At 44.0% G+C, this 25,167-nt stretch overlaps 4 protein-coding genes across 5 annotated transcripts in view; 2 read left to right on the top strand and 2 right to left on the bottom strand.

Moving 5' to 3' along the window:
• The window catches only part of ugcg (UDP-glucose ceramide glucosyltransferase), a 14,279-nt gene extending 11,062 nt beyond the window's left edge, over nt 1-3,217 (bottom strand). The window contains exons 1-2 of the mRNA XM_008326197.3: nt 2,800-3,217; nt 17-161 (exon numbers count right to left, since the gene is read on the bottom strand). Of these exons, the coding sequence (XP_008324419.1) occupies nt 17-161; nt 2,800-2,897 (243 nt within the window). The 5' untranslated portion in view covers nt 2,898-3,217. The remainder of the gene's footprint in view (nt 1-16; nt 162-2,799) is intronic.
• A 758-nt stretch (nt 3,218-3,975) lies between these two features.
• Nucleotides 3,976-14,788, bottom strand: man2a1 (mannosidase, alpha, class 2A, member 1). Its single transcript, XM_008326194.3, has 24 exons — nt 14,511-14,788; nt 13,605-13,771; nt 13,320-13,523; nt 13,095-13,239; nt 12,795-12,882; nt 12,632-12,715; nt 12,394-12,521; nt 11,776-11,949; nt 11,513-11,699; nt 11,223-11,400; nt 10,960-11,150; nt 10,674-10,871; nt 9,321-9,435; nt 9,173-9,240; nt 8,932-9,100; nt 8,001-8,234; nt 7,779-7,907; nt 7,558-7,672; nt 7,343-7,476; nt 7,114-7,255; nt 6,899-7,032; nt 6,208-6,402; nt 5,887-5,997; nt 3,976-5,340 (listed from the first exon to the last, which is right to left on the bottom strand). Exons 2-24 carry the CDS (start codon nt 13,743-13,745, stop codon nt 5,179-5,181), a joined length of 3,426 nt encoding a protein of 1,141 aa, XP_008324416.1. The 5' UTR covers nt 13,746-13,771; nt 14,511-14,788; the 3' UTR covers nt 3,976-5,178.
• Nucleotides 14,789-15,182: 394 nt separating this feature from the next.
• On the top strand, nt 15,183-17,047 carry atp6v1g1 (ATPase H+ transporting V1 subunit G1). Its single transcript, XM_008326192.3, has 3 exons — nt 15,183-15,394; nt 16,078-16,178; nt 16,466-17,047. The coding sequence occupies exons 1-3, from the start codon at nt 15,313-15,315 to the stop codon at nt 16,637-16,639; spliced, it is 357 nt and encodes a 118-aa protein (XP_008324414.1). The 5' UTR covers nt 15,183-15,312; the 3' UTR covers nt 16,640-17,047.
• An 805-nt stretch (nt 17,048-17,852) lies between these two features.
• slc31a1 (solute carrier family 31 member 1) lies at nt 17,853-25,131 on the top strand. Of its 2 annotated transcripts, none has more exons than XM_008326191.3 (5): nt 17,853-18,044; nt 21,072-21,218; nt 21,301-21,373; nt 21,586-21,754; nt 23,758-25,131. In XM_008326191.3, the coding sequence occupies exons 2-5, from the start codon at nt 21,093-21,095 to the stop codon at nt 23,957-23,959; spliced, it is 570 nt and encodes a 189-aa protein (XP_008324413.1). In that variant the 5' UTR covers nt 17,853-18,044; nt 21,072-21,092; the 3' UTR covers nt 23,960-25,131. The 2 variants fall into 2 exon arrangements, with proteins under 2 accessions (XP_008324413.1, XP_008324412.1); XM_008326190.3 differs by lacking the exon at nt 17,853-18,044 and adding an exon at nt 20,154-20,501.
• Nucleotides 25,132-25,167: the final 36 nt, after the last annotated feature.

Below are 25,167 nucleotides of genomic sequence, written 5' to 3'. Positions count from 1 at the left end.
CAGGGGTCAGGCTCACCTTTGGATAATCCAGTGTGAAGAATGTCTCCAGGTTGGAGATGAGGTTGGGGTCGATGCCCTTCAGTGGCTTCAGCAGAGAAACTCCAGCCATCTGTGAAAACGGCTGCTTGACCTCTGACCTCTTCCTGTGCATGTGAAGACGCCTGGACAGACAGAGGTTAAAGGTCAGGCTCAATTCAACCCGACAGATTTGAGATCGACTCCAAACAATCGGTTCCGTTGTTTTTCTGTGAGGTGTGTTGGTCTGAGGAAGTGTTGCGCAATCAAAACTGAAGTCAGTTCTTCCACTGGTGTCACTGGTATCACTGACAATGAACAGACACACACACACCCACACACACACACACACACACACTCCTCGTCATTTCTGCTTCAACCAGACGCTCTAATCTTTCCAGGAAATCGTGATCTCACCGAAACCTGATCGTCCGCGTCGAGAACCAGGTGTAAAGAACTGGTCTGACTGATGGTGTCAGAGACGGAGGGACGGGGGACACACAGGGACGGGGGACACACAGGGACGGGGGACACACAGGGACACATCGGATGTGAAGATCTCAGAAGAATATGGAAGTCGACCAAAAAAAAAAAACCACAAGAAGAAGAAGAGGAGGAGGAGGAAGAGAGAAGTCATGTGATCAGATCAGATCAACTGTAACTTCCTCTGCTGTATTCAGTTACACACACACACACACACACACACCTCAGTTCTGTTCAGGGAATCGTTGACTGGGTTCGTGTGTGTGTGTGTGTGTGTGTGTCTCGCTCCAGTCACATGAAATGAGATTTTACTGGGAAAAAAGATAAACCCCTCAGTGAAACCTCACGTCCCACCAGCAGGGGTCCTTTAACCCCCTCGACCCTCCTGATTGGTCCAGGACGTTAACGTCCTCGCCCCTCCTGATTGGTCCAGGACGTTAACGTCCTCGCCCCTCCTGATTGGTCCAGGACGTTAACGTCCTCTCCTCTCTCAGCCTCGCTCCGTCACCAAACCCTGAACTTGAATCTCCTCTGTTCCTCTGATTCTCCTCACTTCTGATCACGGCTCCTTCGGGGTCATGACCCTGAGCCGCCTGGGACGTGAACGCGTTCCTCGACCGTGAGAACGGCCGTCGGTGAAGCTCCAGGAACAGACGAGGGATTTGACAAGTAGCTACGTGTCAAAGATGACGTTTTTATTTACTTTACACACGAGTTTGATGACATCATGTGTCACCGACACCTGGTCCGACCAGCGCTGGTCCAAAGTCCATCAATGTTTCATGTTGTCGTATTGTGCTTTAGCGCCCGTGTTTCTCTAAAGAGGATCAATGAACAAAAAGGCCGTAGAGCAGTGATGGAGTTAGAAACTCTGTTCCTCAACCCACACCTCCAGATCAAACTCTCTCTCTTTTTTTTTTGAGTTAAACAATTTCCCAAATTATGACCAACCTGTGAAAACAACCTGTTCTCCTCCACCCTGTTCTCCTCCACCCTGTAACTGCCGTTAAAACTTTCCAGGACAAAACTGGACACACCTGGAAACTGGGATGTGCTAATACCAGATTCCACCTCTGTTTCATCATGGAGTCACCAGTTTCACTGAGACACGTGTGGACATCGGACCACAGTGTCTCATATCGTTACAAACCTGTCTGCCAACCTGTGACCGTGACAGAGATCATCAGAAAGATCCATCTTTGAGAACTCTGAAAAACTCCCGGTCCTGTTTCAGCGGCGAACGTTGCCTCAGGACAAACCGCAGTTGCACCACCGACTTGACCATCATCTGTTTTGAAATCAGAGGTTTTTGTAACGTCGGGTTGTGGCGTAAGAACCCCCCCCCCCCCCCCCCCCACCATCTGTGAAGCACTGATTCAAACATCTGTGTCCGTAACTGCAGTAAAATAAGGAGCTGCGAAAATAACTATTTTAGTTCAAATTGATGAGATTCTAATTGACCAGTGAGACAACTGGTAAACAATGCTTTTTACCACCAAAACAAATCCCCATTGAAGTTATGTCGGTGTTAGAAATATCAAATAGAGATTAATTCACTAATTAGGTAATTGTTAATGATATTCGTTGTGTAATTTTCGGTCGATTACTCACCGGGAACTTAACGAATCATGTAATTTACCGGAATACAGCGATTACCATCGGAGGGACCTGAACCCAGTGAAACTGTTACATTTGAGGGTCTGTGTTTACGTTTACACTGCTGTTTGTCCCCTTTTTTACAATTAAATGGTTATATTTACATTCTCTACGACGTTTATTTCATAGAGGTGGACGATATTGTGTTAAAATCGTCGCATTTTCAGACGGAAATAGACGTCAACAAAGGTAACAGGAACTCTGACCAACTGAAAACTACGGCACGAGGAGGAATATGAGAGAAAACGGTTGAAAAGGGAACTGTCGTGCGTAAAACACTGTTGTGAAACGGTACAGGTGACCGGGATTTTGTTTTTGTTTGTTCGGTTTCCAGGACTTACACCGACCCCAGCTTTGCGAAATTTACAGCCCTGTTAGAGCTAAGTGGCTAACGGTTAACCAGGAAAACGCCCAGCAGCTGGTACAGTGGCTTCACCTTCTGCCACGGAGCCTAAACACAGCCGAGTGGGTCGAGGTGAGGCTTAAAGTTCCGTAATAAGTGTGCCCAAGTTCTTATGTAAAAGAAAAAAAAAGATACATACATATGTACATACATACATATGAATAAGACAAGAATAAAACGGTGCCCCTTTACCTTCTATAAACAATTAGCCTAGCTATTAGCAGTGCTGAACGTTCACTTACACGTAAATGATGGACATGAAGTGCATGAGCCACAGCACTAAGAAGTTGATGAAGCCGTACACGGCGAATCCCTGCATGACGAGGTCCAGCAGGGCCATGGTGACGGCCACGCACGCTCGCCGACCTCCGAGCACAAACGACTGTCTCCCACTCGCGATGAGATCTGTTCAATTCAGCCAACGATCCTGCCTCCAGCTGGTAGTGGGTCACGAAAGGAGGAGATCCAGGTCGAAGGTTTCAGGTGAGCGGAGACACAGAAGCCGCTGTTACCGATGTCCGGGTCACAGCTCGAGCTTCTAGGGGGTTTGACAGTCAGCAGACCGGCTAACGGTCAGCTGACCAACCGGTGGGGCTGCTGCGGCAAGCGCGGAAGAGTGGCATATAGCGATGTGTCGTTCGCGACTGATTGGTTAAAAAATGAACGAATCATGAACTTTCATATGATTCGTGATTCGAGTCATATGAAAGATTTGTTCAAAATGAACTCACGAATCACTCTATTCGAACTAATCTTTCGCTTCGTTCTCGCAGATTCGTTTTATTTGTCACGTGACAGAGAGCTCGGCTCTCATTTATCTTCACATTGTGGTGTGTTTTTCTTTATGTTTACACATGGTTTTAATTGCTTATGGTATTTCGTGTACTTTTTAGACTTTGTCAACTGAAGTAAACCATGTTGCCTTCAGTATTTAGTGTCGGAAAACCGCAGCCTTCTTTACAACGCCCACAGTAGGGCTAAAACGCCACCTGCGAATGAAAAAAACCCCGACTCGTTCAGTTTACTGTTCGAGAGTCAAAGATCCGAATCAGTAAAAAGAGTCGGTCTTCCCATCACTAGTGGCATATGGTGTGAGGGTTTCGGTTCACTTCAAGATAAAAGCTTGTCGTTCGCCAAGAACCAAGGGCACCGGAAACTGCTCCCACCAGGAAAATTCTCTACACTAAAAACATGTTACTTTATATTGTTTTTATTATATTTTGACATATAATTATAATTAGATGAGGCAGATGATCATGAACAGTCATGAACGGGGAGATCATTTAATATGTGTGAAATAAAAAGTGAAAATTCTGAGATTAATTATTTCAATTATAAAATCGTTATTATTATTATTATCACAGAGTGGAAAATTACAATCAGGTTTTGTATAAAGACTGAAGAAAACACCAAAAGAGAAAAGATCCAGCAATAATTTATTTTCCTGTTAAAACGCGTCCCATAAAACTCTATTACAACAAATTCACAGTCATAATAACATTATATTTCACTCTAGATAGAAAATATAGACTTTGAATTAAAAAAACAACCTGCATGTTTAACAGTGTGAACCTTTGTCAATCTCACAAATATAAATTTTTTTCTTTACATTTCTGAACACATAAATATATGTGCATTTGACCAACATTTTTTTAAATTAGAAAAATTACAAAATAAGAAAAGTTTTATCTCCAGTGTCAAAAATAGAAAATGAAAGCAACAATCGTTAAAATGACAATGGATCACACTTTTAGCATTTACCCATAATCCCTTATTAAACATTCACGTGTAGAGAAAATCACAGCAGCAAAAACAAACAAACAAACAAATAATTTGGTCCCTTTGACAAAACATTTCTTTCTAAACTTTAACTTGAAACTTGTCACAAAGTCTAAGCCTGAGCTGTGAGGAATCATTGATGATCAATCAGTGGTTATTCGTTCATTGGATGAACTGGATTTGGGAAAAAAAAAAAAAAATTCAAACACTGATACATTTAAAAACAGTAACATGACATAAATGTAACTTCTAACACGTCGCAGGGATGGGTGAGTTCAAAGGTGATAAAACCTTGTCTATACGGACTTTATAGTGTACGTGTTTTTTGAGAGTTGTCCAAAATCTGGTGCAGGATCCTGTCAAGAAGCAGAGGGTGAGTTTAGACGTACGACAGCGCCACCTTTGGTTCCTTGGCCTAATTAGTATTTCCGTCTGACAAAGTAACAGAGTAGGACGTAGGCTTGTTTGGAATCGGGCAAATACCGTTTTCCCACGGAGGCAGGCGACGCCTAAATAACGAGGTGACACTGGACTTCCTCTGAATACTGCAGATTTCAACATATACCACGATGTTAGCATCATTACGTAATATCTGTAAGAATCACTTTTTCCTTTAGCTGCGACGACAGAGAGGAGCGCTCCAGAACAGATGGACGATAATTCAAAAATAAAACACAGATTTTGTTGATAAAACGATCACGAATCCTCAAAGAAAGATAAAAAAACAAACTTTCTGTCCTTCTGGTATTGGAACACATAGAATAGAAATTAGCGTCAGAATTTCACACTGGCCCATTTTTTTTAAACGACAAACTATGAAGTAATCGTCGTCGTGTCCAGGTTCAGTCCAGCTCCACTCGATAGGCGGCGATTTCCATTGGCCGCAGCTGAGTCTTGTGTTGCTGGGCGAACTCCGCCTCCTCCTCGTCTTCTTGGAGAAGAGTGAGAGCTGAGCGGCGAATGGAACCAAACTGGAGAGGAGAGAAGAGGTCGTCCAGCTCCACCTGAAGAAAAAGAAATCATCAGGAGTCAGGGATGAGACAAGGCCAGGGTGGGGACCAGCGCCACCTCCTGGACTAGTTTGGCTTTTTCTGAAACTTTAACCTGCAGATGACAGAGCAGCAGACAAGAACGGAGTAACTGGAACCGATGCTGGTGGTGAGTTTGAAGAGGAGCTGGAACTTTAGCTCGGTTCTGGGGACCCATATTTTAAAAGTCACAAACCTTCACGACCCGAGTCAAAAGACATTATTCGTAAACTCCTGGGAAACATGATGCGAGACGACCCAAAAAAAAAACAAATCTCTTGCGACCCCCCTGAGGGTCGCGACCCAGTCTTTGGGAAACATCACTTTAGTTGGTCGAACTGTGGACCAATGGAGTCAGATTATCTTCCAGATGAAACGTTTGTTCATCAGTAACAAATGTTTTTCGTGTCTTCTGCTCTTTACTAAACCTTTTTCCGACAGATGTGTCTAACGCCACGACTACGTTCAGTCCTAAAACCGCGGTACGTCCCGGACTCCGACAGTACCAGCTCCATGTTTTACCTCTTGCCGATCGCTCCATGTACAAACAGGTGAAGGATCAGGGACGGCTCTGCAATCGAACCCCTTCCTGTGGAGGAGCAGCGCAGCCTCTCGGGAGGGAGTCTGTGCTTCCTGTTTACAAACAAACGAGAAATATCAGAAATTAAAAAAAATAAATAAATAAAAATAAAGAAAATTGAGAAAATCACTTCTTTACGAACAGATCAAATCTATTCCTCTAAATCTCCTCCGTGTCAGTCTAAAGCGGGGCCCCCTAGTGGTGCCCTTCGTGTTTCTAAGTAGCCTTGAAGTAGCGCTCAGTTTCTGCTGTGGCGTGGTCACCTGCTGGTCCTCCAGAGTTCTCAGGTTCACCAGGTGAACGTCACAGGGAAGAGACGAGCGCAGTGGCCTGAACGGCCGCAGCGTGACCGCGTGGGCGCCGCCGGGGACGGACATGGTGAAAGGCGGGTGGGACAGGGAGAGCGACGTCAGGTGGGCGAGCAGTGAGAGGTGTTCCACAGAGGCCCCGCCCACTTCCTATCAGAAAACAAACAACACAAAGTAAAGTCACAAAGTCACCGACGCAGAGAACCAAAAACAGAGATGAACTGTTGACACGAAAACAGGATCTACGACAGTAGAGCCCCCTAGGGGTGGGGCGACACCCAGACCCACCCTGAGGAATTTGCTGTAATATACTAATCTGCTAATCTATACTAATCTGTTAATATAATTTAATCTGCTAATCCAGTATAATCTGCTAATCCAGTATAATCAGCTAATCTATACTAATCAGCTAATCTGTTAATATAATTTAATCTGCTAATCCAGTATAATCTGCTAATCTAATTATCTTGGGTTTTTACGGTGATGACAATAAAAACATCTAATTTGCTCATCTTGGGTTTTTACGGTGATGACAAAGAAATGTTCAAAGAAAAGGTTTATAAATGGTACTAAGGTACTGTTCAGTGGTAACACCAACAGCGCTAACGTTCTATGGGAGAACCCACTCAGAGGACAGCTGTCTTACCGCAGCCTCGGCCGTCCTGTCCTCCAGCAGCAGGTCGTACAGACTGGCCGTCACCTTGTTGTCGGTGACGCCCTGACCCAGGCCGCGGTTGTCGTCCTGCTGCAGCCTCCGGTCCAGCACCACCTCCAGCTCGCCTGCAGGGGTCAGAAGGCCAGAGGTCAGAGGTGACAGGATGTAGGAAATGGAGGCTGCTGCGGTAGGTCAGCCGCTCTCACCTGGTCTGAGCGACGCCACGGCCTGACTCTGGGCCGACAGCAGCGTCAGACGAGACGCCTGGTCCTGAAGGAACGCCGCTGAGCTCATCGGGTAAAAGTTGGCCTGCAGCGGGAGCTTGGTCAGCGTCCTCCGCTGCTGCATCTGTAACCAGTTATTAACCAATCACTGACGAGTCCAGTCAAACAGACAGCAGTGACATCACAGTGACATCACGGTGACATCACAGACCTGAAAACCATTGAGGTCAGTGAAGAAACGGTTGCCATTGGCCACGTCGCTCCTGAGCCTCATGACCAGCTCGCGGTTGACCTCTGACCTGATGTCCACTGTGTTGGAGATCTCCAGAGATTTCCCAGCATGCCCTAGGGCAAAGACAGGAACTCTGATATAGAGTCTGATCACACACTGACAGTTAAACACACACACACACACACACGCGTTACCTTCCAGCTGGTAGAGTCGGAGCGTGTGTGTGAAGTGTCTGAAGTAGGTGGTGATGTCAGAGAAAACTGGACCTCTGGAGACCCGGATCAATGGTGGCTCAGACTGTGAGTACAACTGGTGGAGGGCGAGAGACATCCATAATGAGTAAGAGAGAGAGAGGAGGGGAGTGGGGGGGGTCGTCGGTCTGGTCGGTGAGGTCGGTCTGGTCCTGGTTCTGTACCTGGGCTCCTTCCTCCCCCGGCAGAAACAGATATGCTCCACTCTTGTCCTGGTTCCTTCCAGATCTGGTTCCATACCAGAGGAACTGGACCTGGACCTGACGAACTAGACCAGACTTCAGACGCAGCTTCTGAATTTTCCCAAAATAAAACAGTTTGAATCGACTTCAATGTAAAAATATAAATTCTTCCCAAAAACGTAAATACGAAGGTCAAAGGCCGACCTGCAGCAGACCGGTGTCTGGAGAACTCCACACCTGGACCTGTTTGTTACTGAGTGAAAGAGCGCTCTCTGCAGGTCGGTCGAGGCCGGACACCTGGAAGTGTTCTGTCTGAACACTCAGAGGACCGCCGTGATGGACGAAGGTGTACTCTGCCCTGTGGGCGGAGCCAGGCCTCGCCTCGGTCACATAAAACACCACGAGTGACAGAGGAGGAAGTTCTGCCACGAAAGAGAGCTGAAGAGTGACCGCACGCACACACACACACACACACACACACACACACACACACACACAGACACTGCGTAAATAATAACATATCAGATAAGCTAAAATAAAGATATAAAATACAGTGGAACCTCAGATATAAATTTATGAGTCAGCAGCTTTTGAAAGATTTTCCTCGTGACACGAGCTCCATTTTTCCACTACACTGTGTGGCGCTGTCAATCAAAAGAGAAGAATAAAAAGCAGAGAAGGAGAAAAAAAAAGAAGAAGAAAAACAAGGAGAAGAAGAAAAAGAAGGAGAAGAAAAAGAAGAACAAGAAGGAGAAGAAAAAGAAGAACAAGAAGGAGAAGAAAAAAAAAAAAAGAAAAAGAAGAAAAAAAAGGAGAAGAAGAAAAAAAGAAGGAGAAGAAGAAGAAGAAAAAAAGCAGAAGGAGACGAAGACGAAGAAGAAGAAGAAGAAGAACAAGGAGAAGGAGAAAAAGAAGAAGAAAAAAAAGGAGAAAAAGAAGAAGAAAAAAAAGGAGAAAGAAAAAAAAAAAGGAAGGAGAAGAAGAAAAAAAAAGAAAAAGAAGAAGAAAAAAAGAAAAAAAAAAAAAAAGGAAAAAGGAGAAAAAAAAAAAAAAAGGAGAAAAAGAAGAAGAAGCTGCTGCAGTGGAGGAACACAGATAAAACGTTCCATTTCATCAGAAATGAGACTTCCTCCACCTGAAAAACTTGTGTGGACGCCACACTCGGCTTCTCCCACACGGCAGAGATCTGTGCGACCATTGGTCGACCCGTTTCTGCGTCCACGACGACGGCGTCAGCACAGTCGACGTTGATGCTGACGACGGACGTTTGAAGCTGCTCCGCGGGGTTGAAGACGACCACTGACCTGGAACAGACGCGAATGCTGAGCCACTTCCTGTTCATCACAGAGACTGGGACCGAAGGCCACGCCCCTTACCTTGGCTCACTGCTGAGGGTCAGCACGGTCTTCTGAGGCAGAGCATCGTGGGCCGCGATGGCGTCGTCCTGTGGAGACATGGTCACAGGGTTTAGTTGTTACTAGTTGTTAGTTGTTTGCATCAAATGTCAAATTTTAATTCAGTCACCATCTGCAGGAAGGGCTTGGATTGGTCGTGGTGGTACAGGCCCTTGTCCAATAGCAGCAGCCAGTGGGCGGAGCTTTGCAGAACTTGGCGGAGGTTTAAGATGGAGTGAAAAAGCCTGGAAAACAAAGGAATTCTTCATTTCTATTTGCTATAATTTCACCAATGAAAATCTAAGTGTTAACAAACTCCAGACTGGGGGGCTAATGTTAACAACAACATGGGGGGGGGGAGGGGGGGGCTTAATGTTAGAGGTCAGACCGTTTATATGAAATGGATGCAGCAGTTTGTTATCCAGGACTGAGCAGCAACAACTGTTGGTTCAATAGATTAAGAAATAAACACGGAGACACACACCGGGCATGTTAACCCAAAGAGCTGCGCCACCTACTGGATATAATGCTGCCTTTACGTTAATCGCAAAATCCAAACTAAACAAAAAAAGTTCTGTCACTTGGAATCAGCGAGTACACAAAATACTCTTGTACTTGTAACGCGTTTTCAAAATGGCATGTCGTGTGTGGAGATCAAATCCAAACTAAACAAAAAAAGTTCTGTGACTTCTGTGAATCAGAGTACACAAAATACTCTAGAAAATACTGATACACTGAAATATCGGAATATTTTGTTTCGCGACACTGTATCAACACTGAAATATCGCAATATTTTGTTTCGCGACACTGTATCGATACTCTACAGCACAATTAACAGTCAAATATAATAACGGTGTCGGTTCCTTTTTGTGTTGCATTTAAACATCCGACCACCAGGGACTGCATGTACTTGCAGGTGTTTGAGACTTTGAGACAAACAATCTTATTGTTGTGTCTTCCCTCGTGATTCCAAATGTCGATCCCTCTGTTCAAACGTTGCCTGATGTTAAGATGGAACAGCAACTGTGTGTTTTAGTTTTAATATGGTCACAAATATACCGCCGTGCCTACAGTATCGCAGTATATCGCAGTATATCGCAGTATATCGCATTATATCGTATCGGTGCCCCTGTATCGTATCGCCAGACTCCAAGCCCGACTGCATACGTTCACTTTGGGAACAATTGGCTACATCCAGTTCTTATACTTGGTCCATGCTTTGACTCTCGACTCTAATGAATGGTGTGATGGTAGAAACAATGCTAACATCTAGCGGCACACACACTCAGTGACGTGGTACCTGTGACTGTTGCCCATGACGACGCCATCCTTCAACAGAGAGCATGGAGGAATAAATAAGACAGATACATGCTAAGGCTAACCAGTCATTGTGAACTGCTAGCTATTGCGTTTTCCGGTCTTAGCTAACATACGTCCGTGGAGCATTATACAGTGTGACAGTGTGCTAGCAGGGAGAAGCCACCTGGTACCATAGTCGACCACCACGGCCTCACGAGCGGTGCCTGTGACTGCGTCGTGGTGCTGGAACAAGGCCAGGTTCCTCCTTCCCTCCGTCAGACGCTGGAAGTGCTCTTTAGCCGGGAACCCTTCCACCAGCTGACCGTTCCCACGGAAACGACGCATTTCTGCTAGCGTCAGGCTGAAGAGAATTTCTGTCCCTCTGTCGGAGCCACAGATGAAGAACATCAAACGTCAAAGTGTGTGACTAACATTCGTCTCTGAAGAGTTTGGATGAGCGGACCGAGGACCTGAGCACGGCTTCCAGCATCCGGTCCAGACGTTTGTAAAAAGGTCTGGAGGTAAAGTATCCGCTCCAGTAATGATCGTCACGGTCAGCGTAGGTGAAAAAGTCTCCGCCCAGTTTCGGCGGCGTCTCTCCTCTGGAGCTCAGGCGTCTATGAAGGGACTGGAAGTAATCTGAGAGGGTCCCGAACCGAGCCTGGAATCACAGAACCCGGGACTGAAGTCCAGCTGCTGACACGACCTACCGCTGCCCGCGGGGTTCACTCACCTTCACGTGGAGCTCTGGGTGTTGGTCAAAGTAGTCGAAGAGTTTCTGATAGTTGGTGAACTGGACGTCCCACTCACTCGACTCCACAAACCGAAAGTCGTCACCCAGAGGAACGAACAGAACGGAGGAGCGGAAGAGGAGAGACTTCTGACGGTACTGGTCCAATAAGAGCAGAGCTCTGAGACAGAGACGTTGATGTAAGTGGCAAAACACCAGAAAAATAACATTTAAAACAAGTGAAATGACTGTTAACTGGAGAAGACCAACAGTATTTAGAATTTAGAACCTACCGTTCCTGGACGTTGTCGTCTGTGATTGGCTGTGGCGGGATCTTCCACGGACAGGTGACCCGCCTCCCCGGCAGCCGATGGAAGTCAAACTGACAGCACACAGCCGGGTTAGGACCACATGTGTGCGGCACATCGTAGCTGTAGAAGGGCATCATGTGACACATTATGTCACTGCGGGACGACGTATCTGACACAGGAAGTGGGTGTGGTTAGTACGTGACGCTTCACAGGTACCGTTAACAAAAATGAACCTGGAGTCTCACCCCAACTCTGTCGCCATAAAAACTCAAGTGTCCGTTGTTGTGCAAAGTGTTTCTTCACCGCGTAGTGAACTCGTTGGATAACCATGTTGCTAAGTCCCGCCCCCTTTAAGAGGTACGTCATGGATGGGGAATGGCCAAAGGGGTCGATGGCCCATCCACTGCTCGGCTTCACACCTGCAAGAAAACAGAGACTCAGTTCACTAATGTCAACACTAGGGATGTCCGATAATATCAGCCGACCGACATTATCGGCCCGATATTAGCACAAATATCGTTTTTCCTCTGATAATGAAAACCAGATAACGCAAAGCCTGGGTTTTTCCAAAGGACGTGTGCCCTAAAAATAGTTTTGGGGAAAAACAGCTGTATATTAAAGTAAAAGCCACTAGATGGCAGCATTGCAGCTCATTTTATTAATCTCATACTCATACTATTTTTTTTAGGCAGCATTGCAGCTCATTTTATTAATGCCATACTCATACAATGTTTGTGCAGATAAATGACTAACTATTACCAGGCTTATATCAGTATCGATTGATATCGGAATATCAGCAAAAAGTTAATTTCGGACACCGCTAGTCAACACTGCTGGACAGCAGTGCAGAATCAAAGACGAACCCAGGTGTCTGTGAATCCACTGGTGTCCCTCGATCAGCTGATCCAACAGAGCAAAGTAGTGAGAGTTGGCTTCATCAGGCATGACCCAGCCGCCGGTCACCAGCTCCAGCTGCCCGTCTGCCAGCAGACTGCCAAACACAAGAATCCACGACGTTAGTTTTCAGGTCAAAACCAAGAACCTAAAACTAGACTAGAACCAAGAAAATAACTGAAAAAGAAAAGTGAAACTGAAAGTTACCGTTTGACCATGTCTCTCTTCTGCTCGTCGATTTCCGCCCACCATTTGGAGAAATAACTCACCTCCGCCCAGATCATCTTCCTCCTGATGAAAATAAATCAACAGGATAATAAGTTTATAAAAGAGAGCGAGATCGTAAAGAGAGAGGAAACGGACAGATCACCTGCGATCCTCGCCAAGTTTAGTCAACATGTTGTTGAAGATGTGACGGGTCTGATCTTGGTAGTAGTTGTCAAAAGTTTTTATCCATCCTGCAGAAACACACACACACACACACACACACATTTTAACATCTACTATATCACAATCAGAAATGTTATAGCAGTCAAATACTGCCCCTAATGGCGAAAAGCTGCAAAACAGAAATTCAGACCAAAAAAATTTAATGTATTAAAATATACTGTTATTATATGTATTTTACGTGGTAATTTTTTTTTTTTTTTGCAAATACGCAGCTTCTCACCAGGATCATTGTGTGAATGTGGGACAAGAAAAACCTCCAGCGGCTCCTGGTCCCATTCATTTCCCCGGTACTGGATGTCAAAGCCCTGTTTCCAGGCACCGCCATCCGGGTTATCAAAGGGCAGGAGGTCGTAAACATCCAGCATCTGGTAATAACAACATCAATCAGGCTCAACGTCCTCTGAAGTAGGTGTACAAACAGTAGCTGCTAACGTGTAGAGCTAACCTGCGCAGGTCCGTCAGTTTCTCCCCCAGTCAATCGACAACCGGTCATTCTGTCCACGGACTCTGAGCTCACGTTGGCCTTCCCCATCTCTTTGTTGAATGTGTTTTGCTGCATCAGAGAATCTCGCAAAGTTGCCACCAAGCGGTTGTTGTTGCTCAGAAGATGCTCCAACTTGTCAATCTTCTGCCGGAGGTGGTACAAATCCTGCCGACAGATTTGATTTGACATATTTTGTCAGATTGATTCCAAGGTCAGAGGTCAGAGTTGGGTTCTTCTGTTACTTACATTATCCAACTGCGAAGACGGCCCGTCCCCACCGCGCTGAAGCTCTGCCCCCTGCATCAGGTCAAGCATATGGTACAGCAGCAGAACCACGAGACAGAAGACTCCGCCCACCAGCACAGAAAACAACCGGCCTTTCTTCATCCCCAAAATGATAGCTTTTCAACAAACTGCAGATGTGATATTAAAAGATATATATATATAACATAACATATATATATGAATATACTAAGATGTGATATTAAAAGATATATATATAAATATATATGAATATACTTATATTAAAAAACAAAGATTTCTTTTTTTAGGACTTAAAAATTTAAAAAAATTGCAATTATTGAAAATGCTACGATTGAACAACATAAAACAATGAATTGCCTGAGATCCAAGTGAATGATGCAGTGTTAGACAAAGACTCAAAGACACAGAAAACACCGACAAAGACTCAGCAGCAGGACCCCCATGACATGAAGTATTTACGACACAGAAACACAAACAAAACATCGACAAAGATTAATGACAGAAATACTCAGTGACAGGAAGAAGAAACGAGACAAGAATTGAAAGACAACGACAAAAAGACTCAACAACACGGTGGTTTATTGACGCAGAGACTCAAAGGTTGTGAGACTTAATAAATATTTTAAAAATACTGGCAGAAATATCTGTTTACCAGAAGATTAAATAAAAGAAGATTAAAGTGAGAGTGGAGATTAAATGATACATAGATGGAAAAACTGAAATTGACGAAAAATCTTAAACATACAAAGATATGAAGGCTCGACAACACAGAGTCAGTGACAGAGTGAAACTTTTACCAACACTAAAGCTCGATATTAGGATAACCAAAAACGTAGACAGTACATGATAATATATAAACAAAGTCCGCGGAATATTAATAAAAAATACCAAGCATGTAAACAGGCAAACGGAGTCACTCCTCTCCTGCACTTCCGCGTTGGTCAACAACCAGTCAAAGTTCTCACTCTTCGCTGCGCCTCGTGTGTGGTCCTTCAACTTTAGGTGACGTCGCAGTTCGACATTAGTTCCCGGATGTACACACAATTTTGTATTCAACTGTCTTTAACAAATGCTTCTTGAACTTTTATCACCCTATTTCCACCTCGGCAGCAGAAAGTTCAGACAGCTGCCGTTGCTGCGCCTGCGCATTCCTCTTTGTTTTGCTTCCGCTGAGGTTCAGCTGACTCAGCACTGCGGAAACATCACTTCCGGTCAGAGTAGCCTTTACTCTTAAGGGTCTTTTGTTAAAAATTTTGACATAACAAAAAATAAACAAAAAATATATACACCAATCCGCCGACTAATGTTGAGCCACTATGGGGTTTGTAGTTTATTTAAATGCTAACTAGGTCCAGACACAGCCCAGTCAGGACCTGGCTCAACATCTGACATCCATGAGTTTTTAAAGTTTTTTTTAAATAATGATAATAACAATAATTTAATTATAATTAATACATACATAACAAGAAATTATAGGCCATATATGTATTTAATAGCAGTTTATATATTTAAAACATTAAATTAAAAAAATAAAATAAAAAAGTCTTGCCCGTGATAAGTCACGTGACCGCGCCAGATCGTGACGTCCTGTCAGCTGACAGTTGCCTCTGTAGTTGGAGTTTTCCTTCGACCTTCAGTTCGGTGAATCTTCCATTCCTCTGCAGCACAACTCAGCTCCTGTTCTCCTACCATGGCGAGTCAGTCTCAGGGCATCCAGCAGCTGCTGCAGGCCGAGAAGAGAGCCGCCGAGAAGGTGGCCGAGGCCCGTAAACGTGAGTATGACGGGCGGCCTGGTAGTTTACCACAGCCCTTTAGCCAGTTAGCCAGTTAGCCGCAGCGCCAGTGAGCGTTTATCATCCCGGTGAAGTTCGGGTCCGGTTCGGAACGGAACCACAACCACAACTTGTTTCAGGGCTACAGCCAGGTCTTTTCTATGGCTTAGAGTGACGTTTATGATCGTCAGTGGGGAAAACAATGACATCTGGCTGTTGATTGACATACACGTAGGTTTTCTCCACTTATATTTTTTCACATTTCTTTCCGATTTGATGATAAATCAGAAAGTAATCAACAGAATTCGAGAATTATTATTATCATCATCATCATTATTATTATTATTATTATTACCACCACCGTCGGGAAATAAATTTCATTTGTTCCTCTTTCTAGCCTGTGGGTGTCACGTGATTACATCATGTGACTAAGACTCAGCTCGAGAAGTCAAAATAGAAAACGATATAGGATTTAATCGTAGCACCGTGATTTCATATCGGATCCATTTGAACTGCTTTATAGACTTGAACAGGGTTTAGTGATCTAGTCCTAGTCCACTTAAAAGGTGGGTTAGACCCGGACTGTGAGCCGCACCTCCGTCTCCAACTGTCCGGAGACGTGAGCACTCGTGCAGTCGCCGTGTCCACCGTCCATGTCTTTAACATCCTGTCTGTCTCCTCAGGTAAGAACCGTCGTCTGAAGCAGGCCAAAGAAGAGGCTCAGGCTGAGATCGAACAGTATCGTCTGCAGCGAGAGAAGGAGTTCAAGACCAAAGAGGCTGCGGTATGTTTACGTCATCATGACCTGCTTTTCATTGGAAGGCTGTATAATAAGACATCAAATATTTATCTTTTAAAAAATATATTTAATTTTGCCTCTTGGTTCCAAACACAACCTCCTTCATGTCTGAGCTCAGGGTTGATTACAGCAACACTGCTGTGGAGCAGAGACACGTTTAGGAATTGTGTGGATTTGTTTTGGATTCTGTAGGGTTCTGCTGTCCGCACCAACGTCCCCGTGTTGATCAGTTTGTTTCGTTAACGTTCACCCTTTTTTTTTTCTGTCTTCAGGCCCTTGGTTCTCATGGAAACAGCGCAGTGGAGGTGGACCGCGACACAGTAGAGCGGATGGCTCGTATCCAGGCCAGTTACCGCGGTAACAGGGAAGCGGTGCTTGGAGAACTGTTGCGACGCGTCTGCGACATCCAGCCGGAGTTTCACGCAAACTACCGCGTGGCCGGCTGAGGGGACAAAGCAGGGGCTTAAAGTTCAGGGTGGGACCATCACGGGGGAGGGGGTTCATGGATGTTAGCAACAAAAAAGCTGCAAATATTTATTTTGAAGGCAATTCCTGCCTCAGCGGGGTGTCAGTAAATGTCGTGTTACCATGGTGATGTTTACAGAAAATATATATTCAAATTCATGTTTGTCCGTTGGTGTAAAACGTCAAATGTCAATGTTTGTTGAGGTTTCAATTATAAAGTAGATGGAATAGAATGATTCCATGATGTTGTTTTCTCTGAAACGGCCTATTCTGATTGGCTGGAAGGTGGTGATTACTTTGTTGTGAATTTCTTTTGTGTCCATGTGAATTTCTGTTTATATGTGAGGTGATGATAATGATGATTAAATTATAATAAATCAACTGGCCTTTGGTTGTGTGATAATGTGGTGTGATTAGCCGAGTCAAAAAAAAACCAAAACAAACGTCACCAGATCAAGGTCTGAAAAGACTAGTTCATGATTGACAGTCGACGGGTATGTCTACAGACTCAAGAGGATTCTCCAGGGAGGTCGCCATCACTGCATCCGAGTCTAAAAGTTTTCAGTCTAAACGCTTTACGTTTGTCACGTGTCACAGCTGTAAAGGCAACACTTGAGTCACAAAGTTAAAAAAAAAAAAATCTAAATGCTTCAATACAGTCCAGAACTCATTATATGTTTGTCACAAATTTAAAAACAAAAATTCTAAACGGTTCAATACAGTCTCATTATATGTTTGTCACAAAAAAATTCTTCTCCAGTCATAATTCACCCCCTCTCCGTTAGAGCACCGCTGCTAAAGTTGCGTCCACAACGTGGCGCTGTAACTGCGTTTAATGGACGATACAGATTTAACGTGAGCATAAAATTACCCGATATTGGTAGAATACATGTGTATACGTGTCAATATTATATGAAAAATAAATAGAACTTGTTGAAAACTACCCCAAACAAAGGCCCTGCTAATGGGTTGAGAAAGGCTAAAACGGTGACCATGTGTTTTTGTGTTTTCTATACAAACCGACATGTTTATTGACACATCGTTCTTTGATTCATTGTATTTCTCTACTTTTTTTTGTTGTTCCTTCCAGTCTTTGATCCTTTTAGTAAACGCAATGCCTGTCTCGTGACTACCTTCTCAATCGCTATTGGTTCAAATGTCAAATCTCCTCCTCCTGCGTCGCACGTTTTTACGTCAAAACGCAGCAACCGGAAGTGGTACCGCGGCGAAAGCAGTCAGCGAGGAGGCTTTTTACTCCGCTCTTGTTTCGTCTACGTGTTCTCCTTCACTGTAGCGGTTTTGTTTGTTTCTTTTCTTATTCTATTTTTTTTTTGTAAATCAAAGTGAGGCGAAGAAGGAGGACTTTACCGGAACACTTTTTTTAAGGTCAGTGAGCTCCAGAGTATTTATGTGTGACCTCTGCTGCTAAGTTGCTGCACCCTGGTGGCCAACGCGCTAAACTCGCTTGAAATCTGTACAGATCGAGTAGATCTAAAGTGTAAACTGACACGGAATGGGCCGTGGAAGAGTCCAGAATAAAACCGATGTCAGAACCGGACTGGTTCCGGATCGATGTGGGTTTACCTGACGGTGTTTTTTAGTGTTGTAGTCTTCGGTGTCAGTGCTACGTTGGCATCAGTGCGCGTTCCCGCTGACATGTCATTTTAACAAAAAAAAGAAGTTTTTTTTATCGTTTTTAATTAGCGTCTGTATCGTGAGTACGGCGATAACAACATTAACACATTGAGTCGATTAATTAATTGTGAACCGTCAGCAGACTAATGACTAAATCTTAATTGTCGTGTTAAAGCAGCGGCGCTTTGTCGAACAAGAAAAGTAAAGTGTTCTCGTGTTTCTGTTCTCATAACAAAGGGAGAACTGTCATCAATAAAAGGGCAAAATTACTCACGAGAGCGAGGGCGAAATAACCAACAAGGAGGCAAAAAAACAAAAAAACAGTGTTACCGTAATAGACGTTAAAGTGGCAAACAAGTATAAAACAAGTGGTTATTTTATTAGAGATTTTTTTTTCTAATAGTGTGTGTAGTGTCTGTGGACAGAGACAGACATTCGTCTGTGGTTTCATCCAGACAAAGACTTCATGACTAATATTTGTTGAAACAGTTTTAAACATTGCTGTAAAATCCAAAAGAAATGACTAATCACTAAGAAAAATAACTTTTAGGATCATTTTTTCACCCTATTTGACAGTGACAGACGGAGGGTTAGTCCACTTCTCCAAATCAAAGTGAATTCTTTCAGTTCTAGATCATGATTTTATTGTTATTATTGTTGTAATGACTCTAATACAACACGTTACACGGTCTGGCGCGGCGCCTCAGCATGAATTATTGTTGGTAACCATTTAATAAATGTTTTCTTCATGAACTCGTTTGAACCAGTCTTCCTGGTGTTGTTTCCAGTTTCTGTGACCCTTTAACCCTTTACTCCACCCTACGTGTTCGCTTACATGTACTGGCACGATGGAACAGACAATCTTTCTCTTTTTTATCTCTTACATCAGTGTCACCAGAGTCATCCAGAGGCTCCAGAGGACATTGTGTACTGACTTTTTACTGTCATTTTATGACAACAAGTGTCAACAGGAACAGGAAACGCAGACTTTGGTATTAATTACAATTTCAATTCAATTACAGCAAGGTTTGCCCTAAAGATGTTTATCTTGAATTACTTCTTTCAGTTCAATTAAGTCAACTAATTAAGAAAATACCCATAGACAAATAACAGCCCCCCCCCTCCCCCCCTCCAACAGCTACCACGTCACCTACCCCCACCACGAGTGTTTACAGACAGTGGTCAAATTTAAAGTTTCTTTTGCACAAATGCACAGTTTTAAAAATTAAATTAAACATTAAAATCTGTATTGTTACAATGACAACAAAGGCCGTTCTATTCTATTCTATTGAGAAAAGTAAAAACAACAGTTATTGGACGGTTTGTCTCAGTGGAACGAAACTTCAAACGAAGCCTCTCAAAATGTCAGCATGTCCGCCGCAGAAGAGCGTGACGTCAGCAAAAAATGATGTTCACAAAAACAACTGAGATCACACACTGAGCGAGCGACTCTGAATATTAGGTCGTGCAGTTGTCAAGTTATTATAGCTAAAGAACACAGTAATCGCCCCCTGGTGTAACAGTCTGTTTGGACTGGTCCCACTGGTCCCACTGGTCCATGGTTCTGTCCGTCAGGATCTGACCTGATCGGTGATGATCTGGTAAATCAATAATCTGTTATAACGAAGATAAGGAGGCGTCACCTGTCGACTACAGCTGAGAGGACACCGTGACCTGAAATCAGGAGTTGTTGCTGATACCAGGTCGACCTCAACGCTGCCTGCTGATTGGCTGACAACCGACTATCTGTTTTTATTGGCTGTTAAACTTCAAAGTCAGGTGTCACAGACACAAACGCCGCTTCATCAAGATCACTGGCTGCTGGAGGTCAAAGGTTATGGCACCGTGTGTGTGTGTGTTGTAAGAACGGAACATCATCTAAAGTCCAGTTAAATAAACAGACACAACTGACACAGACACTCGATGGCGAGGAGCACGTGCCGCTTTGTCGTTGCCAGCGGCGCTAACAGCCCTTTCCGTTCATTGAATGATCCTCTAATCTAATTGGACGGAGGCAGAACCAAACTATTAAGTTCCATCTAATCAGCCTGTTTGCCTCCTGTTGCCCCGCGGCTGTGGCGGCCAATGAGATTACAGCAGGGCGTGTGCTCCGTGATGTCACACTTCTTTAGTCGAGCTGCGTCTTGGCTGCTCAGTGAAGAGCAGTCTGACTATCTGATTGGACGGATCGACATCAGGGCAGCGCAGGTAAGAGGAACGACGGAGCAGCGTTGGTGAAGATGATGATGTTGTTGTTGTGATGTCGGACCTGTGTTTGACCAATCGCTGGGTTAGAATTCCAGGCTGTTGAACTTGTTTTTGTGTGATCATATTTATTCTGAGCTGCAGCTTTAAAACCACGGGCTGCTGTAGAAGTGACTTCAGCTGCTGTGATGTCACTGAACGTGTGCACAGACAGGACGGCGGCCTGAGCGTTCATCGTTTGGTTGTTTGTTTGTTTTTTATCATAAACGTCAACCTCGGTCTGTCACGTCTCGTGGGTTCAGTCCAGGTTCAAAGTGTATCTTTATATCTGCTTATCTTGATCTTATCTTGTCAGTCTCAGTCGTGACTCCAGGCGGTTACTGGTTGTCACTGGTTGTCACTGGTTGTCACTGGTTGTCACTGGTTGTCACTGGTTGTCACTGGTACGTCCCGTCCTGGGGAGGAGCCGCGGTCTGTGACGACGTTAGCTGCCAAACCGAGACATTTATGGTTGGACTCAGTTATTGGAGCACGGTCGGGAAGACTAACAAACCTTTTACAAATGTATTCCAGATCAGCCACAGCACTACAAAGATGGACCACCACAACCACGCCCACGACCACGCCCACCACACCACGCCCACGTCTACCACCGCGGGTCACGACCACGGAGTTGGAGACCAAGGAGGACAAGGAGGACACGGAGGACACGGTGGAATGGTAAGGTCTTCCTGCGTCCTGTGGCACGTCGTCATGTTTAAAACCCTTCTCTGTGGTGACCGTTGTTCCTGTCGTCGCCCAGGCCATGACCTTCTACTTCGGCTACGAACACGTGGAACTGCTGTTCAGTGGAATGGTCATCAACTCCCCCGGAGGTCAGAATCCATGCTGCGCTGTTATGACGTCACTGAGCTACGGCTAACATTTCTGTCTACGAGCGAATAAAAATACAAAAAGACAAGATCTTAGAGCTAGTCCCAGGGAATCTGAACTCTGACGATACTTGATCGTTTTATGTCTACGTTACGTTTTAATGCCTCTGTGCCTGTAACGCTGCCCTCACCCACCTCCCCTCTCGTCCAATCAGAGATGGTCGGAGCCTGCATCGGTGTTTTTCTGTTGGCCATCCTGTACGAGGGGCTGAAGATCGGCCGCGAGACGTTGCTGCGTCGCAGTCAGGTCAACGTGCGCTACAACTCCATGCCCCTCCCTGGTTCTGACGGGACTGTCCTGATGGAGACGCACAAAACAGTTGGGTATGTGATCGAAGCCTTTCTCGTCTTTCTGGTTTCACCCGCAAAATTCAAATATGCCTAAAAAAATAAATTGTTTCAATTTGAAAAGGTCGATGCCCTCGTTTAAAATAAAGAATCACTTCTCTCTCAGGTAACTTTAAGAATTCTAGTAAAGGTCAGGGGTCTCAATCTTATTGGTCTGAGGGCCACTCCTGTCTGTGTCATGTTAGAGGGAAGCCATTTTAATAGGGATGTCCGATATTATCGGCCCGATATTCGCATAATTATGTAATATCTGTAAGAATCGTTAGCAGTTTTTCCTCCGATAATGAAAACCCGATAACACAATGCCTGAGTTTCGCCGAATGATGTGTGCCCTGAAAAAATAGTTTATGGGGAAAAACGGCTGTATATCAAAGTGAAAGCCACAAGGTGGCAGCATTGCAGCTCATTTTATTAATCTGTTTAACTCTTAATAAATAAATATTACCATTTCTATTTTAGTGGGAGCAACTTCTGTCAGAAAATAATTGACAAACACTGCTTTAACTCATCACCTTAGTGAGCGGCAGTTCACCTCCGTAACCACCAGGGCACCACTGTATCGGTATATCGGTATCGGTTGATATCAGAATTGAAAATTAAGTGTTTGGACAATATCGGATATCGGCCAAAAGTTCATATCGGACGTCCCTCCATTTTAACACTTTGGTGGAACTTGAGCAGAGCAGACGTTCCATGGTTTCGTACTTATGTCACGTCAGAAACTTCGAACTAACCGTTCTTTATTCTGTCACGTTAAAGCGATTGTATGGACACGGTTGACCCTCACCACCTGGGGGTCTCACAGTGAGTCGTTCTATGACATCATTCACTCTGGTGTCAACTGTGTGGGAAACATGGACTGGGACTTGGCCCACATTCCAGGAGGTTGAGACCCACGGTTGCGGTCCTGGTTTTGGGGTCTGGTTCTCTTTACTAGGGCTGCACCACTGCTGCAGGGCTGAAATCAGACTGTAGGTGGACGGTCTGATTGTTCTCCCCCCACACACACACACACACACACACACACACACACACACACATCACAGTACTGTTCCAGGGACACCCTGCTGTGTACTACTACAAATATTACTTTGATCCTCCTTCAGACATAGGTTCGGTGCAAAAATAAAGAAAACAATGCAAATCTACAGTGAGTTCACTTCCTGTAGCATTCAGACCCGTTCCACCCAGAACAAAAGTTCACACTTGATTTTCCATTTTTTATTTTATGGAACTCATTTGTGTCCACAACTATGATTTGACTTTAGCCAAATTTTCCCAAAGATGTTAGCGTCGAAGGCTTTGGTGCACCCTGACATTTCCTGTTTGACGGTTTCTTTGTTGTTGTTGTTGTTTCATTTCTTGATTTTATTTCCTTATTTTGTTGAATTCTGTTTTCCTCCACGTCCACAGCTGGGTGTCAGTGACTTTTTCCCTCCACACTCACATTTTGTACCTTTTTCAGTTTTGTGTTACATTCACTCGGTGCGGCTCAGACCGAGAGAGATTGTGTGCAGCCTCCTGTAGGTGGTGCTCTCCTGCAATAATACTATGAACAATGTTACCAACGACCCAAACAAGGCCGTGGCTAAGGCTCAACCACAAACCTTTTAAATAAATCCTAAGACAGTTTATACATTTCATCGACTCCTTCAACTAAAGGTGCTAAGCTAGCATGACGAGGTGGATTTCCAAACGATTCACCCCACCATAGCTAACTAACCCCACCATAGCTCACTCTGGTTTCAGTAGCTCTTGTGTAATCTAATAGTTTACAATATTGATTTCTAAAATTGTAACATTTATAAAGTTGCAGCACAACAATACCGCAATGCTAACGTTTCGCTCTTATTGTTGACTTGCTAATGTTGCTATTGGAAAAACGCGGTCATTAAGGTTAAAGGTTAAATACTGCATATTATTCGACACATTATCGTTAGGATTAGTTAACTTTTCTCTTCTCCCTGTTGCCTTCCCAGACAGCGGATGTTAAGTCCAGGCCACTTCCTGCAGACTCTACTACACGTCATCCAGGTGGTCGTTAGCTACTTCCTGATGCTTGTCTTCATGACTTACAACGCTTACCTGTGTATCGCCGTGGCAGCTGGTGCGGGGATGGGCTATTTCCTGTTCAGCTGGAAAAAGGCAGTAGTTGTTGATATCACTGAGCATTGCCATTAGCCATGCGCTAATTAGCACGTTGTCATCTGGTTTAATTTCTGCTGATTCTAAGTGATAATCAATCATGTGGCCAAAGGCCCTCTGAGCGCAGTGTTTGGGGAGCATCTAAAACAGAATTTTTTTATTGTATAGTTTCCATGGCAACACAGACTTGTTAGCGCTAGTGTTAGTGCACAGACTAGCCACTAGCCAACACATATGGCCAGTAAAGCTCCTACGATCTTCTGCTGTCATGGATTTCCCTGAATTTTCTCTTTTCAAAAAGGACCTTCTGGTCCTCAAACCAGCCAATCAGAGACAAGATCACATGAAAGGGACTTGATTCTTGCTAACGTTTCTGTGCCATTATAACGAGTTTGTTTTAGCCGCTGCTAGTCAGTGGAACTAGCTCACATACACTAATCAGTAGGTGTCAGCGTCATTAGCAGCTCATTAGAGGAGACACAAATCATAAACATATTTAAACTTTAAGAGTATAATTTATTAATTACACATTGTAACGCTAGAAAAATTCACATTTTTATTCTTTAATTTATCTTATTTTAAGTGTAAAATCTTCATTTAAAATGTTTTTTTCTTTGATCGTTTACAGGTTCGTACATCACTTCTTTGATTCATCATTTGAACTAAACTGAAAATGTACAATTTTCCCCGTTTACGTACAATAAAATGAACACCTTATTTTAATGTTTCAGTTATAGAGACAACTATGGGGTTTTTTTTTTTGGTTTTTCTACCTGTCCAGTTAGTTTCATTTTTATTTTATTATTTTAGTAAAAAACTAAGTCAACATCTTGTTTTATTTTCCCGTGGGCCTTAAACACCACGTTGTTTGCCTTAACATGGTGGTAGATGGTGATCTATAATGGTGACGTTAAAAACCCAAAGTTGCATCTTTTGTCATTGATGATGTCACAGATTGATTCATACTGAGGCAGGCGCCATTAATTAGTGGACCAATGAGATTGCTGGGACAGATCAGTTACCGTTGTGTCCACCTTGTTTTGTCCAGGTGCTAATCGTTGTTTGTTGTTCGTTCAGAGTGAGTTTTTGTACTTTTTTTTTTTGTTTATGACATAAAATGTGATGAAGGAATATTGTTGTCTGAAAATAAACAGTTGTATCACAAATGCTGGAATAAAAAAAATGAATAAAGAACTCGCGGACTGTGAGTTAGCTTCATTGTTCACGGATGTAAAGTGTAAATG

The sequence above is a fragment of the Cynoglossus semilaevis genome, chromosome 14, assembly GCF_000523025.1.
Source record: "Cynoglossus semilaevis isolate Cse_v1.0 chromosome 14, Cse_v1.0, whole genome shotgun sequence".
NCBI lineage: Eukaryota > Metazoa > Chordata > Actinopteri > Pleuronectiformes > Cynoglossidae > Cynoglossus > Cynoglossus semilaevis.
The sequence above is the reverse complement of the archived record's forward strand: the minus strand, read 5'-3'. Positions and strand labels throughout refer to the sequence as shown.

Excerpts from the sequence above, each read along its gene's own strand:
- atp6v1g1 (XM_008326192.3), top strand. The coding sequence starts at position 15,313 with ATGGCGAGTCAGTCTCAGGGCATCCAGCAGCTGCTGCAGGCCGAGAAG. Across the intron at positions 15,395-16,077 it reads GGTGGCCGAGGCCCGTAAAC|GTAAGAACCGTCGTCTGAAG; the intron begins GTGAGTATGACG and ends CTGTCTCCTCAG. Across the intron at positions 16,179-16,465 it reads TCAAGACCAAAGAGGCTGCG|GCCCTTGGTTCTCATGGAAA; the intron begins GTATGTTTACGT and ends TTCTGTCTTCAG.
- slc31a1 (XM_008326190.3), top strand. The coding sequence starts at position 20,379 with ATGAGATTACAGCAGGGCGTGTGCTCCGTGATGTCACACTTCTTTAGT. Across the intron at positions 20,502-21,071 it reads TCGACATCAGGGCAGCGCAG|ATCAGCCACAGCACTACAAA; the intron begins GTAAGAGGAACG and ends AATGTATTCCAG. Across the intron at positions 21,219-21,300 it reads ACGGAGGACACGGTGGAATG|GCCATGACCTTCTACTTCGG; the intron begins GTAAGGTCTTCC and ends GTCGTCGCCCAG.
- man2a1 (XM_008326194.3), bottom strand. The coding sequence starts at position 13,745 with ATGAAGAAAGGCCGGTTGTTTTCTGTGCTGGTGGGCGGAGTCTTCTGT. Across the intron at positions 11,950-12,393 it reads GTGGATTCACAGACACCTGG|GTGTGAAGCCGAGCAGTGGA; the intron begins GTTCGTCTTTGA and ends GTTTTCTTGCAG. Across the intron at positions 7,033-7,113 it reads CGTGGCGTCGCTCAGACCAG|GCGAGCTGGAGGTGGTGCTG; the intron begins GTGAGAGCGGCT and ends TGACCCCTGCAG.